This window comes from Amia ocellicauda, chromosome 5 (genome assembly GCF_036373705.1).
Source record: "Amia ocellicauda isolate fAmiCal2 chromosome 5, fAmiCal2.hap1, whole genome shotgun sequence".
NCBI classification, from domain to species: Eukaryota; Metazoa; Chordata; class Actinopteri; order Amiiformes; family Amiidae; genus Amia; species Amia ocellicauda.
The window spans coordinates 5,176,580-5,192,502 of NC_089854.1; the positions used below are offsets into that span (position 1 = coordinate 5,176,580).

The 15,923-nt window shown below is 43.8% G+C and overlaps 1 protein-coding gene across 4 annotated transcripts in view; it reads right to left on the minus strand.

Annotated features, from left to right (window-relative positions):
• tbc1d22b (TBC1 domain family, member 22B) overlaps positions 1-15,923 on the minus strand; it is a 94,077-nt gene that overhangs the window by 51,331 nt on the left and 26,823 nt on the right. For all 4 annotated transcript variants that reach the window (XM_066703409.1, XM_066703408.1, XM_066703407.1 and 1 more), the window contains 2 exons: positions 9,465-9,593; positions 3,885-3,950 (listed from right to left, as the gene is read on the minus strand). In XM_066703409.1, the coding sequence (XP_066559506.1) occupies positions 3,885-3,950; positions 9,465-9,593 (195 nt within the window). The remainder of the gene's footprint in view (positions 1-3,884; positions 3,951-9,464; positions 9,594-15,923) is intronic.

Below are 15,923 nucleotides of genomic sequence, written 5' to 3' on the forward strand. Positions count from 1 at the left end.
AGTAACATTCCTATGGATTGCAAATCAACATCAATAGTAATCATTAAATAAAAAAAAAATACACTGATGAAAAACACTGGTGTGCTTTCTTCAGATGAACAAAATCAACTTTAAAGAATACATATATGAAAGAATAAAAATGTAAAAGGGAGCTTTGCACTCCGGGGGGCTGAGACTGTGCTTGTTCCGTTTGACCGATCTTTAATCTCTCACTTCCTGCCTGATCTCCAGCTACTCGACGCGGCGGGGCTCGTATCTGCTGGCCTCAGCCGCCTCCCTCCGCTGCTTTGTTCCCTGAACCCTTCTGTAAAGAGCTGCTTTAATAAACCTCACACAAACACTTTCCCAAGGTGGCTGAACTAACAAGTGGGTGAGGGGGCCTGGGTCAAACGCAAACCGACTGCACAGAGCCGGGGGATCCATCTCTGAGACTGCTAAATAATGTAGCGCTTTACAAGCATCAACACATCCGTTATATAGATGAACTCATGCAGTATTTATTAAAATCCCCTTCCTTCTGTTACTCTCTCGTGAAGTATCTGTTGGTTGTTTTATTATACAGGCCTATATTTGTGTGTGTGTGTGTGTGTGTGTCTGGGTTGAGCTACACTTTGTTTTACTTTAAGTTAGCTCATATATTTTCATTTTGTTTTGAGAGCTTGATTTTCCATGCATCTGTCTTTTTTTGGCAATGTTCGAATCCCACCGTGTCCTGCACAGCTGGTACAGTAATGCAATTCTACATTTTTAATGGGAAAAGAAAGAAAAGAAAATGGGAATGGGATGGGAAGTCTATTGTTATTTCACTTCATCGGGTACTGCCGAAGTCGAATTTTTAATCTTGCATGCATATTATATAGCCTGGGCTGGCAACCTAATGTTCAGAATGATTATCGAAGCACTGCATTTAAGTTTAATGTAATTTTGCGGAGTTCAAGGTAAATTGAGTTATCCAGGTTTGCATATCCCTTGTCTTTGCAAAAAAAATAAAAAATAAAAAAATTATAAAACGAAATGCATGGTTCTGAATAGCTCTGTAAAATCCCAGCCAGCCGTCTCCTGCACTTTCACCCATCGCCACTGCCTCCTCTCTTATTAAATGCTTGCAGATTAAACAGTCTGACAGGTTTAGGTTTCTTAGACTATTACACTGACCCTACAGGCCACATTTACATCTCAATACAGCGGTAGACATTATACTACCAAATGTACAGGGAGAAAACACTGCATTCCAGTTGCACAACCTTAAATTATAAAGTGCACCGAGCACGATTCTCCCGTAGAGAAAATGCCCATATGTTTTGTGTGTGCCCTGACCCAATGACACACAATCAAGAATCACAATGCAGAATGTGTCCTTTTCTCTCAGGTAGAGCTTAGGCACCTGTTCTTGGTTTCTCTAAAGGAGAAATAATACAACTTCAAACATGCATCATTATAGCTGGAGAATGTCTGTGTGTGTGTGTCTGGTTTAGACTATTGTTAAATGCATTCTAAGTTAATCCATAAACATAAAACATTTTGAACCATGTGACCTTCAGGTGCGAAGCTACTGTGAGGAGATCCACAGCTTTAGAGCAGCATTAAGTTTCTAGCTGTTAAATGCCAGTTATGGGATAACTTCTTAAAATCTCAAATACGCAATGATCATTTAGGGTTTGTGGTCAGCGGTGCGCAGTGACCTTGTTAGTTAAGATGACAAATAGACTAAGTAAGTGTCCAATCAGAGACATAGAGGCCCAAATAAGAGTTTAAGTCAAGCAGATATCCAGCAACATAAAAAATAAAGTAACGTATATGACAATATTTTCACGGTTAATATTTGCCGCGAAAATCGCCAAATCACTACAGTCCTCACGAAAATAAATACTTGCATAATAATGTATAGTGGCTCTGAATATCATTGGTCAGATTTGGCACTGTGACAGTAAACATTGCCACAAGCCTCTTCCAGCCTCTCTGTGCGAGATGGTTAATGAACGCATCCCAACACACAAAACAGAATCCGGACTGTATTATCGGGGGTTTCTGAAAGGATGCAATCCTGCACAGAACATTTAAGTTTATGTTTCCTGTGCACCATCCGTGAACATTTCAAAAAGGTTTGCGGAACTTTGTCACCCTTAAATATTTATATATACGGTATATAGATTCATGGCATCCCTGAGTTAAAGCTGAAAATGGGAAAAACAGCCAAAACAACGACAATGTGTGAGTCTAACCCCAGAGGAATTAAACGTTTGAGGCCTGAAAATGCACCTTGAAAAAAGAAAGAAGGGAGAAACTTACAGCTCATTTAGGTCAATGAAAAATAAAGAAGAAGAGTTGAGGGAAAGGCAATTTCATACTGAATAAAAATGTATTAAATTTATGTTTAATACTGGCTTAAATGTCATTAAGGATCCTTATCTGTCCATTTGATGCATCGAGGCAAGTAAGATTGAATTAATAATGTCTTATTAGAAAGGGCGATATGACAGGAAAAGGGCTTCATTACATATTGAGAAACTGCTGGAATTTAAATGTTTGGCAAGTAGACTTTAAGGTCCAAAAACGGAAGAGCCAAAATGGTGGCGGTGATAAAGGAGGACTCGGTTCATCACACACTGCTATGTCCCTTTTTCCTGGGTGGCAGCAGCTTCAAGTTACCAATTATAGCATAAATTGAAAATGTTTAATTACCCATTGTTCAGGCTTAATCCTTAACCACTGTCAGCAATTCAGCAGAGCAATATTTCAATGCACTTTAATTGTATTTGATTAAAAGTGCCCGTGGTCACAGTGAATTTAATCAAACACAGCAGGGATGACAAGAGGTGACCCATTTCACAGGTGGAAATAATTTTAAAGGCATCTTAAACCTGTTAATTGAAAGCAGTTTGAGGGCTTAATGTGGCATGGCCCACATTCATTACGCATGGAAATGCTATTATTGTCACTGTTTTCACTGGTGAATCTATGAAAGGGGAAGACGAGGAGGTTGGAGATGAACTAATTATGGATTTATCAGATTATGCCGCAGAAAAAAAAAAAATGACACGAAGTCATTGAAAAGCAGGGGATGATGGGGGTGGGGGAGAGAAGAAAAACGTCAAGGGACAGATACTGTATACAAGACAGAGGTGAGACTATTCACTCGTATGCGAAATGACAATCCATCATCATATCATCAACATTGTCATCATTATTATTATTATTATTATTATTATTATTATTATTATTATTATTAATAATACCGATGTCTTTGTCAGTGGCAAGGTGATTATTATTACTGCCCTGCTCTATTTGTTTAGGACGGGGATAGAAAATCATGTGTTATTCCATTCGTGACTGTCTGTTTGTGTTCCCTCTCTTCCTATTGAGATGTTATTCTGATCAGGGCTGTGGGTCACAGATACAGGCGCACGGCACGGAGCTGCGGCAGAGAGCAGACCGTGAGGGATGGGGCACATAGAGCTGTCTGGCTGCCTGCCTGTCTCTCAGCCAACAAAAGAAATGGACATCCACACAGAGCCTTTTAACACAGACAACGATCCCGCTGCGATGTGCAATATTGCAACGCCACTCCACGTGGTGCAGTTTCTCTCCGTCCGGCACAAAGGGGCAGCAGTCATATTGTACCGGCGAAACTGACCTGCCTGGCAGTGTCCGCAACCTGCAAAGCACCCTGGTGTGATAATCCCCCCCAAAGTCAACTTCCAAGAATGCCATTCCCTCTCGAACATACTGTGCTGTCGATGTGAGTTTGTTTTCCTCGTTTGCCGATGGTCATTAACCATTTATTAGGCTGGGTTCACAAGCTGCTGCTTCCTCCGCAGCTGGAGGGATGCTCGAATGCAGGACTCGGTGGTTTATATTATAAAAGATAGGCTGTGTGCACTCACCTCCTGAACTGACGCCTGCTGGAACAGAGGAATCAAGGGGTTGGTTCTGGGAATGTCGATGTGGATCTGAAAAGAAGAACAGATGTTAACATGAGTCCTTTCAGGCTTGCAAAGGTTAAATTGCACACCCTCGGTTTGTCTTTATAACCAGTGCTGACAACAAACGGGACACGCCTCGGCAAGATATTGGGTGAATTGTGTAACTGAAGTATTGTCAGCTCATCCCTCGGTGTAATAAGAAAAAAATGGAATTAAGTTAAGAAAAATAATAAATAATTAACTATAAGAATATGCCAGCTCTGTGTTCAAGCAGTCCCAGGAAACCTGGTGTCATTTAGCCCCGGCCGGCTCTAGTGGAGCACTTTTCTTCGGGGGGCGGGGGGCAGGTAGAGCCCTCCTCTGGTAATTACTTTCAGAGCTGCGAATGACTGCAATAATTTCAATAAGCGCGGCGCTGCATTCCATCAACGCGGGAAACATCGATGAAAATAACAATCGCTCGGGCCCCGCACCTCCTCCCCCAGCTCGTCTGAGCTCAAGCACTGTGGAGAAGCGGCCCGCGGATCAAGAGGGGCCTGACAGGAGGCCGGCGCTGCTCTAAGCATCTCCTCGGCGGCATATTCATCAAAACGAACATCGCCGCTCCAGAAAAAACAGCTTTATGGAATATTAGCTGCCTGCTCCAGACAAAGGGCTCATTATGATGGAGCTGAAATGCTACATAAATAAAGCTGATAGCTGCTGCGTGAGTTATTTGACAAAGAGAGATGGAGGGGGGGAAGAGAGAGAAAGAGGGAAAGAGGTAAGAGAGAATGCAATACTTATCGAACACTAGCCCTGCACCATTAACTTGAGTTTTACAGGCTGTAAGGGAATCGATTTTCGCAGGGAATCATTAATGAGTCGCTGTAAAATACGTTTTCTCTCCCTCTTTCATTTGGATGTGGGACTGAAGCATAATCACACGGGCCGCTTACATTTTGCCGTTTGTTTTCTCTTCCTTTTATCAGTCTCTCCGCATTCATTCCACCCCTTCCATTCTTACTTCTCTTTGTTCGCACGGAGAAGGAGTTCAGGCGTATATGCTCTTCAGTAAATCTAGCGCAACCACCTCACCAAAATCCCAGCCCTGAATTAATTTTGGCTTTCACAGAAAAACTAAAATGAAACACCGGCAGTGAGAGGAAGGGTATTGTATATTCAATGGTTTTTTTGGCCTTCCTGGAGTACACTACAGAGACTTCAATCCCTTTATTTATTTATTTACAGGGCACCTGACACCGCTGGTGTAGAGTTCAATTCAAACAGACTCCTGGAATATTCATCAACTCTCCTAAACCCTTATGGGGCAGTAAATATTTCAGGATTGTGAAGAAGAGGAGAAAATGAAAGCCCTTTCAAATTGAATTCTCAGGTGGAGCTAAAAAAAAGAAATTAGATACCTCTCAACCGCCAGCAAAACTATCAGAATTGGTCTGAGATTTCCCCTCCACTACTCCTCTCAAAGAGGGGTGAACCGCCATCGATAACCTTTGCAGCTGTCGAGGCCTAACAAACATGAACTGTAATCTCCCCTCCTCTTTATAAACACTATGCTGGCTGAAGGTGCACCTTCATCTAAACTCAAGTCATGACTGTGAAATAGGAAACCGCTGAGTGACCAGGAGGTGGGGGGGGCTGGGAAGGAGAGAGCAAATGTGTTGGCAACAAAGTACAAATGAAGTCAAATGAAATGTGTCAGCTCAAGCAGAGGAAGCAAAAGGAAGACGCAGAGTTCGATTATACGATATGTGGGAGTCTATGGTTGGCCCACTTTGTTTTTAACATAAAAGGTTAGGAGTGTATGGGGGTGGAGTAATCATCTGCCAAGTTCACAGCTTTAAAGAAGGGTCTTGATTGGTGGTTTCTGGGCCACTAGGTCCACAGGTGACAAACTGCTTGATGTTCTGAAATCTGCCCATTGCAATCACCACAGCCTGGATTAAACCCAAACTTCTACCCGGCCGTATTACGAACGGCGGATGTTTTTCTGTCGTCTGCTTCTATCCAGCGAAAAATGGAGGATCAACTCCTAGGCTTTTAATTTGCAATTGGCGAGCGGGTTAGAGATTTGATTTTTCCGAACTTCAGGCCCAGCCCAGGCCTGCCCCACTAGACCCACTAGCACTGACAACGACCTTCAGATCACCGCCCCCGGGGTTCCGCCTGCAATGGACGCCTCAGTCCTGCTCTGAATTCATGACATGCAACAGGGGTGAAGGCCGCCACACAAACCGCACTGTCAATATTAATAAAAAGCTTCCTGTTGCGCAGATCACTGGAGAAGAGCCAGAATATCCTCCTTATTGACAATTATATGCCAATTTCTGCAAAGCCTAGTTGCCTGAGCACTTAGGAGTCTGCGTTCCAGGTTATTTATGAGACAACCTGGACTTTGACCAGCCCCAGCCACTGCAATTTCACAAGCCATTTAATAACATCCATGGACACATCCACAAACATCGCTGTGTACGCCGGAGAGGGGCCGCCTCGCACTCGTGGTTAAGTGGTTGCAGTCACTCATATCCACACAACATGAGCGCTGCGCCATGCATTATTAATCGCAGCTGATCTTGTGGAAGACCCAGGTGTGCAATCGCTCAGTGAAAGGACCCACGTTTCTGCTGATCCAGAAGGGTTTCCGAGTCGGTTGGAGAGAACGGTTTTATGTGTATTTTTTACTCCTCTGAGCGTCCTGACCTTCCGAGTGTAAATATTCATGCTGTCACCCAAGGGCAGAACATTCTTCCGGGGGAAAAACATTAGTCCACAGCCGATACCTCCAGCCGACAAACTGTTCCCTGAAATCCACAATTCCATTACAGACGTCCTCGATTTTGTGTCGCGGTGGTCCTGGTTGTGATAGTTATCAAACTTCTCCGCTGAGCTGGAACAAGGCAGCCCGGTGGCAGCAGAGCCCTGTGCCGCACATACAGTCGTATCGGGGCCAGGGCACAGAAAGCGATCAAACCGAAACTGAACTCCATCTTCCCCACAATGGCATTTATCCATCTGTTGACGGAGGATTACGGACCATTTTCTCCTGCTGCGTGTCATCCATCAGCGGCAGAGATGTCGCCACTTCCCGCCATGTGCAATTACGGCGCACGTTCTCGGGGAAGCTAAGCTGCCAGGGGAGGCGAGGTTATTGTTTTTATGAATGTCTCTGTCTTCATAAAAGCAGTTCTGCTGCCTCCACCGCTGCTGTGCTGCGTAATTCTCCCACATGGCCTCCATATGTCCCGGCCATTTTTCAGCCGTTGTCACGAAGACAGATCTCGGGGAAACGGCACGAATCTCAGATCAGAAGGATTCTGATCTTAAAAAAAAACTACTAAAAAAACAAATATCCACAGGGAAAAGGCAGATATCTAAAAAGGGCACTACTTTAATGAACTGCTTGACCATCTAGTTTAATAAAACCTACAACAATGTTCACAAATTCGACTGACAAGTGCGAGGGGGAAAGATTTCTCGAGCCACATTGCCCAGTTATATCACACACCCGTAAACTGTTCAAACAAACAAACAAACAAAAACGAGGGATTTCCAAACCCACAAATAGAATGGCCTTGTTTTCAGTGGGTTTCTGAGAGGAGAGAGAGAGAGAGAGAGAGAGAGAGAGAGAGAGAGGGAGAGAGAGAGAGAGAGGGAGAGAGAGAGAGGGCAAGACAAAATGAGAGAGAGAGAACAAGGATGAAACAGAATGAGAGGTGGACAGAGAGAGAATGAGAATCCAGATGAACGTACAGATCCGCACTACTGGGATCAAGCCAGGAAACCTCATCCTTGCCAATCATTTTCACTCCAGCACAGCGCAATCGCAGACAAGGTTTCCTGCTCACGCCAGAGCAAAAGCTTAGCAAAACAGAGGTTTTGCGGTTTCTGCATCACTGTGTGCGATGGACGGCGCCAGAGGACTGGAGGAGGGGGAACAGAGAGAGGATGGGAGAGGAATGGTTAAGGCATCCCTGGAAACCCTGCAGGCCTGGCTCATCGAGAGGGAAGCAAAGAAAACCTAGAAATCAAATACACCATTGTGCCGCAGAAACATTTGAAGCCCGTCTCAGGAGTGATGTAACAGAAGTGGTTAGAAGTCTACAGCGGGGATATCGCTCAGGAGGGGAGCTCGGCCACGTGCTCCCCTCGTGAGAAACCCCAATCTCCAGCTTTAATTGCCTGCCTCACAGAGAGCTGCCGATCTCCAAGACAAGAGATCAGACCAAAAGGGCAATTTCTAAAGCAGCCAAAAGTGCTTCTCAGGTTGCGGCTAGTTAGCATGTTAAATCTCTTTCCTCTCTTATTTCTGCAGTCGGAATTAGCATTTTGCAATCACCCGGCCCTGATGTAAGGCAGCGCCATTCCCCCATCATAAACCCAACTTCTGTAACAAAGCCTTTTAATAATTTAAGACGACACATCGAAGCAACAGCGATGGAGAAAGCGCACATCAAAGTGGAGACGTGCTACCCGTACACTGCATCAATGAGGGGTGCCAATAGCTTTGTATGTAACATTAGTTGGGGGCATTAGTCTGAGCTCGGGGGGCTTATGTCTAATCGGGCACAATTAAAATGCAACTTGTAAGATTCTTCATACAGTAGCAGCTCATGTGATATTTATAAGTTGTGCTGGAGTTCTGAGTTGAAATATTAAAGCAAAAGCCCGGGGAAACAACCGAGGCGAGGAGGCAGTGGCGTTTCAAGTGCCGCAAATTACATAACACCTTGAAAGTCATAATAGCAACAGTTTGTTTTGCAGGTAGGAAACATATCCTTGGGAATTTAGGGCATCAATACAACATGGGACGAGCCAATGTTTGAAAAATAAATAAGGAATTCAATTTATGCCGGGGCATGAGGGCTGTTCCACATGGCGGGGAAGTGTTTGAACAGTCGGCGGCAACGACCTGTCTGTGCCCCAGTCGACTGTAAATAAACCGAGCTGTAATTCACAAAAACACGACAATGCCGTTGCTTAATCTGGTACAGCAGGACACATGCTTCATGGAGGGAGTCCCAATTATCTGTCATTTTATCCCACCTATCTAAAAGCTTGATCATGAACCTTCATTCTCTGTACCTGCTTCACATCATTACGAAACTCTCCCACAGGAAACTGGCAAACTGGTTTGTCGAGGGAGATGAGAATCAGGCAGCTGGATTTTAAAACTGGAGATGAAATTCTACGCTTCCATCTTATTGGATTTGCAGCAGATGAACCCTCCAGCCGTTCTATCACGGAGCACAGAGCATGTGAGCTTCACAACAGGGCTGGGAAGGACGGCACAGACCCCCACAAACTCCCTGTGCAAGGCAGGGTCTCCCGTTTTCAGTCAAACGCACTTAATCTGGATTTCCTCCTGTGCTCTCCAATAATTAATGTTAAATTTAGGTAAAATAACTGAAACTAAGCAAATCTTCATTTATCTCATTATATATACTTAACTGAAACTAGAAGGCGCTGTGGCTCTCCTGGAATAAGGCATTTCAAGGCATTGGTGAGTGGATCACAGAGGTAGCACTACTGATGGCACCGTACCTGTCTGTAGGTGTCGCGATGGTTGTCGTCGTTGCGGGAGTCGTAGTACTGCTCGATGAAGCCGAAGTACTCCTCTCTCTTGCGTCGCAGCACCAGCTCCCTGCGCTCCATATTCGCAGGCAGATAACCCTGCAAGGAAATTGAATATTTCAGTCGTTAAGGTTAATACTCCTGGGGCTGATGGCTTTCCGTTCCCGGGGATGTTTACAGTAAACATGGTGTCTAATCAGTTACACACCCAGACCGCCGTCCCTCCCCGGCACGCATTGTCATGCATTACGGCGTCTGGGCGCAGGCAGCCACCGGCACTTATGGAATTAATCCTTTATTGAAAAGTAATCCCGAAATCACTCGAATTGACATCAAACCGGCGCGCAGACGTAAACATGGCTCGTGAACCTGGAGGAACGCGCGTAATCTCACTCACGACTCTTACCTAGTCAGGACGTCTGGAGACATTTCCAATTTTATTCCCCCCCCTCTCCCGCCAGATGAACGTCTCAATGAACAAACGACTTGTACAAGGGTCTCTTGCGAGCAGACTGAGATATGCAAAGAGGATTTTGTGTTCTGCCTTGTAGTGGAACTGGAGAGCACAGATAAGAGAGAGAGCACAGCGGCGCAGCATTTTTTTCCCATTAACATTTTTTATGATTATTTTCTTGGCATCACTGTTCTGGCGTGTCACGTTGGCGGGAGGAGGAAAACAACAACACATCGATAGCGTGCGGAGCGTGGGACGATTGGGCCACTACTCTGTTTCCTGGAATAATCAAATAATAAACTCTCCAGGGCATAAGGAAGGTTGGAAAGGGAAGAACAGTGAGGGGTGTGGTAATCATGGTTGTTGTCTGGTGCCGGGTCGGGTTTCCGTTCCTTAGTCTCCAAAACAGGGTCAATATCCAGGCAAAGGCCAAAACTAAGTAGTTCTCTCGCTCTTTGTCCTCCTGCATTTCCCAAGAGGTGCCACGCATTGTGTGAGTGAGTGTGTGTCTTCCCTATATGCCCCTAGCGGATGAGCTCCAGGTGCATCTACAATTAAGAGTGTGTTCGGAGGCGTTACAATCCACTCCACAGCCCTGTTCGGTGCACACTCGGCCAAGGTCAAGTAAGTGGCTTTCCAGCCAGGTAAAAGCTCTTGTCATCTGTGTTCGTTAGAGTGAAACGACATGAAAGCATCGGTTGGCAACCTACTTTCTCGACCCGCATATTACCACTGTTACAAAAGGAGAAAAAACACACTACAATAAACTAAATTATATCAAAAGAAAGCAACATAAAGGAACCTTTTGACACACTGGGGGCCTGCGTCACCTCCACTCACCGTCTGCCGACATAGATTAATGAGCCGCGAGGAAATAAACAAGGCTTTCATCTCAATCTCAGCTCAGAGCTCCCTTATCTAAAGCCAGTATTATTCAGGCTGTAGGGCTCGACGTTTATAACCATCTAGTTCCACAAGCGGAGAATAGATAACATGGTAATAGAATAAATACAGCATTATTACGCCATAAACTAGACAACACTGGGCCGCTTGCAGTTCTATGATGGGTACAGAGACGCAGGGGGTCCTGGGAACCTATCACAGCAGACCGGACAAAAGCAGGGGAGCAATATTGTGATTAAAAGTCCCCCGTGTCACAGAGATGCTTCTCCACTTCTGGGCCCTGTTGTTAAGGGATACTTCTAGGGTCATGTTTATTCGTGTTTATTCGCGTTTTTGTTTTTATTCTGACTCCACAGAAACGAGCATTTTTAATCACAACAGCCAACCTTAAAAGAACATTTTTCCAAACCCCAGAATGAGAGCAAGACAGTTTTGCTGACATACACAGTTATGATGTCATGATGGCATAGAAGCACTGTCACATTCTTCCGGGAGGACACTGCAATCTACCCTCCCCATCTCCAAATTCCCTGTGAGTCAATGTTATTGGAATAAAAGGTCCTTTATATTGTACGATTCATGTTTTAAATGCTTTTATAACATAATTGCGTGGTTTTCTTTGAGGGGGGGGGGTGTTATGTATGGATCAGTTTGTATGTGTACTTTTAGTTACATTTTCATCTACCTTTAATGAATGCATGCTGTTATTTTTGCTTAGTGCATGCATTAGACCTTTCAGAAAACTTAGCCTTTACAGTAATTGAAAGATTTGTTGGTTGGTAGAAAAGCACGTATAATTATAGGGGCCCTTTGTTTAAACCAGCTTGCCCGAGATATTTCAGTCTTTTACAGCAGACAAGGGAAGCAGATTTCTCCCCCCCTACAGGAAGCAATGCCAGGGACAATTTAAAAGCTGGTAAAGGGGGAGCAGGCAGTGGGATGCAAATGAACGTCAAGATGAAGAGTTAATTACTTCCATTAACACACGCCCGGACAGGGGATAGGTCAGCAGCATGGCTTGGGGGGTTGGCTTTCTCTCCCGAGCGTTGCACTCAGACAACAATCAAACGCAGGGTACAAAGACTTGCCAATTCAAATAAATAGCCCCTCTTCACAGACGGCAGTTCTCAGCCAAGCACTCGAGTCCCTCTGTCAGGGCTTTGATGGAAGATAAGGACTCGCTCCCGCTGACAAAGATCTGACCGTTTAGACTCTGCCGCGAGGCCAGGCGATTAATCAGGGCCCCGTCCTGACAGCGCCACGTCCACCACCACAGATTAAAAAGAAAGCCCGACTCTAACAAAGTATCGATCTCCCTGCAAGTGCCCGAATAGCTAATCTATAACACTTTTAATTAACAAAAAAAAAAAAACAGTGAGAGAGGATAAAGGATACAAGATTCCATTATCTTGTTCGGCCTTTCTGCTCCACCTGCTGTCAGAAATACAGCGAAGGGACGGGCTGAGGTGGGAGCAGGTAGGATGAAGACCAGGGAGGGGTAGGGTCCTCACAGGAGGGTGTGAGTTCACTAGAGACCTCCTTCAACCGAAATCAACTGCCTCCTCCAATGGCACCAAAGAACATCAGCCAATCATCAACTACAATCCACTGCATACATCGGACTGGCTACACTATACTATCAAATGCTCTTATCCTAATGGTGCCTAGCGCCTGGGTTAGAAATCCATTATTTGCTTTTATTTTCCTGCCGCGAAAATGGAAACATTTATCTTGCTCTTTAAAGTGCTGTTATCACAAAGCATTCTTTCACTCGTATGTTTCAGGAATAAAGGACGTCTGGCCATTTACCGCCGGGAAGCATTTTGACTGAGAGAGAAAAGATTGTCTCCTGAAAACAGACAATTTGTGTGCCTATGATCGTATATACCCAAAGTATTGGGACACGAACAATGATACAAAGGACGGCACATCAGGATGCATTGCACAGAGAGCCCGGGTTGGTCTTAAAAGCTCCTGCAAGACTTCTGATATACAGCTGGAGGATTCGGGTGAAGTTTTTTGTTGTTTTCCAGCGTTGGTCTCTTCCCGAGTTGTGTTTGTTGTCATATGCCCACAAATGTAAAACTTTGCATACACAATCAGAAATATAATCAAATACAATTAAATACTAGGGATGGGCAGTTGGCCTGATTTCAATATTTGAATAATATTCCTCCCAAAAAATTTAGTATTCGTTAAAACGTATGCAATTCCGTGTAAGATCGTTTTGTAGGGGATTGCTTTACAAAAACACCTTGTCTCAACACTGTTGTCAATGGATCAGGTGGTGATTGTATTAAATCGCAATTTTTTCAAGGTAGTGATGTATTTCTGCAGTCAGTAAAATTAAAAAACATCTGCCTCTCATTTGTCAAATTAGCGTCTCTGTGGGCACAACTCTGATGCATGCGTACTCAGTGCCTTTTCTTTATGTTGTCATCCAGAAAACCGTAGGCTTAAATACTAGCATTACCGTATTACAAAGAGTTACCAGTAATTAGGGTTTACTAATATAATTAAAATGCTCACTTGTTCATGAGATCGGTCACAGAAAAACATGCCTGGTCTATTTTCAAGGTTTTAAGTGCGTCTAAACAAGAGAAAGCTAAGAACCGGGACATTTAAAAGATTTTGAGAGAACTGACGCGACACCGGGACCTTAATAAAAATGCGCGACTGTTCTGGTAAAACTGGAACATATGGTCACCCTAGTGCCAGCGGTACCACATAAGAGCGGGGGTGGCGGTGCTAGAGGTAGCAAGGAGTTTCAAATGTCACAAGCCTTAGGATAATGTCAAATTTAGACCAAGGTTTTTCATTTTTTTAAATGTGCATTTTTTAACTACCCAAAATTTTACAAATCTCACAAGTAAATCGAATGCTAATGTCGACTTGAATATTCACATATTAAAATACTGGTGCCCATCCCTTTGAAACACACAGAGGCATGTATAAAGTGCTCCTATTTTCTGTGTGCAGCACTTTTGGGTAATGTATCACTTCCTCCAGCCACCTACTGTGACAAGCCTACCAATGCTCTACCTTCTCCAGCACCACGGTTTTCCTTGTGATTTTGGGCCAGTGGGGCAGTTCGCCTTTCGGACCTTCTTTGAAAGACCCAGCTTGTCTTCCCTAGTCTTGACTTATGATTATGAAAAGCTCAGTCAATTAATGACACAGAAACTGTGCGTGCGTTAATATCCGGAGCCCGCGTTAATTTCCTCCGTTTTCCTGCTCTTGCGTAGTGCGTAGTGCGTAGTGTTGTGGTGTTGTCGTTATCACATGTTCCTTCATCTCAGAGGTTCTGATGTCATTAAGAAGATGAATGAAAATAAAAGGGCTGATTCTTTCAAAAAACTCGGTCCGCCAATTTATCTTTCAATACTTTCCGCAAACTACTTGTTTTGCTTGTTTCCTCCTTCTGCTTCTGACAGGAGCTTTGATGCCATAAATTAAGCAAAACATTCACCCATACATCAAGCGGCAATTCCCTCTTTCAGTTTATCAGTTTTCTTGAGCTTGTTCCAGACTTCAGGAACTTAAGGAAAATACAGATATACCTGCCTGTTGTTTTGTTCAATCAATTACCGCATTTTGACAGTCAGTCGAGTTTCTCAGGCTCCGTTCAGACCTCTTTCACGGTCTTATCAGAGAGGGATAGAGAGTGTATGATTACCGCTGACGCACAGTGAACCAGCACCCCCCGCTAGGTACAATAAGAGCATCACAAAAAACAACAATTGTACCAAATACAATATTTACAAAATGCACTCATAACAGGTGGGCTTTTAATCAACGAGCTGCCAAAAAAAAAAAAAAAAAAAACGATTTACAACCTATTGTTGTTCATGGAAACCCTGTCCATATTTATCTCACTATCATCAATCCATCAGGGACAAAGGGATTCAACTACTTAGAAAAGTCAAATAGATTAATTAAACAACATACACATCAGCTGATTGCAGGGTGTACACAATATGAGGAAGGGGTGCATTTTAGGAAACAAAGATTGCAAAATTGGGAAAGTAACTTAAAAGGAAAGTCCATGATAGGTGTGTACTGCCGTTAGAAACGTATATAACCCAGGTGTCAAAATAAAGATACAACAGTTATAGTCCACCCACACAAAAAACAGGAATCACAAAGGCACAAAGTTCATAGCAAAAGTAATTGACAGAATTATCCATCTTCCTTGCTGGCATGTCAATTTGAAAAGATTATTTGATGTAGAAAAAGCCTCGCTGCTTTTCTCAGATCTTTATTTCGCATGACCCTACTCTGAGAGAAGGCGGTGGCCCGTTCTTTCAAACGAAGGAGTGAATTAATTAAATAAATGAGTAAGTAGAGGAAATATGTTCCTCCCCCGAGAGAAACAGAAGGTCAAAGTCAAAGTGAAATATTCAGATTGAAATTAAGGCTCTCTGGCACCGGGCCCAGGTACTGAATTAGTGAAATCAGGATCGTAGCCAGAGGCAATCGCTATATGTAACTTGTGCTTATAGATTACCAAAAGGAGCATCACGGCTGGACCCCTTCCAGTCCCCTAAAAGGAAGAGCGGGGGCCATTCGGTGGAGTTTATAAATACCGTTCACTCGATCGGCCACTTTGCGAGCTTGAATTGAAAGCTGCGCGAAGAGAGATTAATTATCTGGTATTCTTCATTGCTCGGCTGTCAGTGTGCATCTGTTGCGATGCACTTTGGTCTAATTACATATATATGTACGTACACAGACACGAAAACAAATACAGAATAGCTGAAGACATAGAAATACCTAGATTATACCGTTATATATGTTACACGCAGTAATATGAAACGCATACGGCCCTAAAACTACATTTGATTGAGGTGTTTTTGTTATTATTCTCATGAGGAAGAATAAATACAGATAAATTGCTCTGTGTGAATGTGTGTGTGCATGTGAGAGAGAGAGAGAGACAGGGAGGGCGGGAGAGATTGTGAGAGAGAGCGCATGCCAAGGTAAGGCTTAAACTGAACAAGAAATTAATACAGCAGTCTTTAAAAAAAAATTTGCATTACATTCTGCTCAAGGGTAAGAAGTGTTTTTTTCTT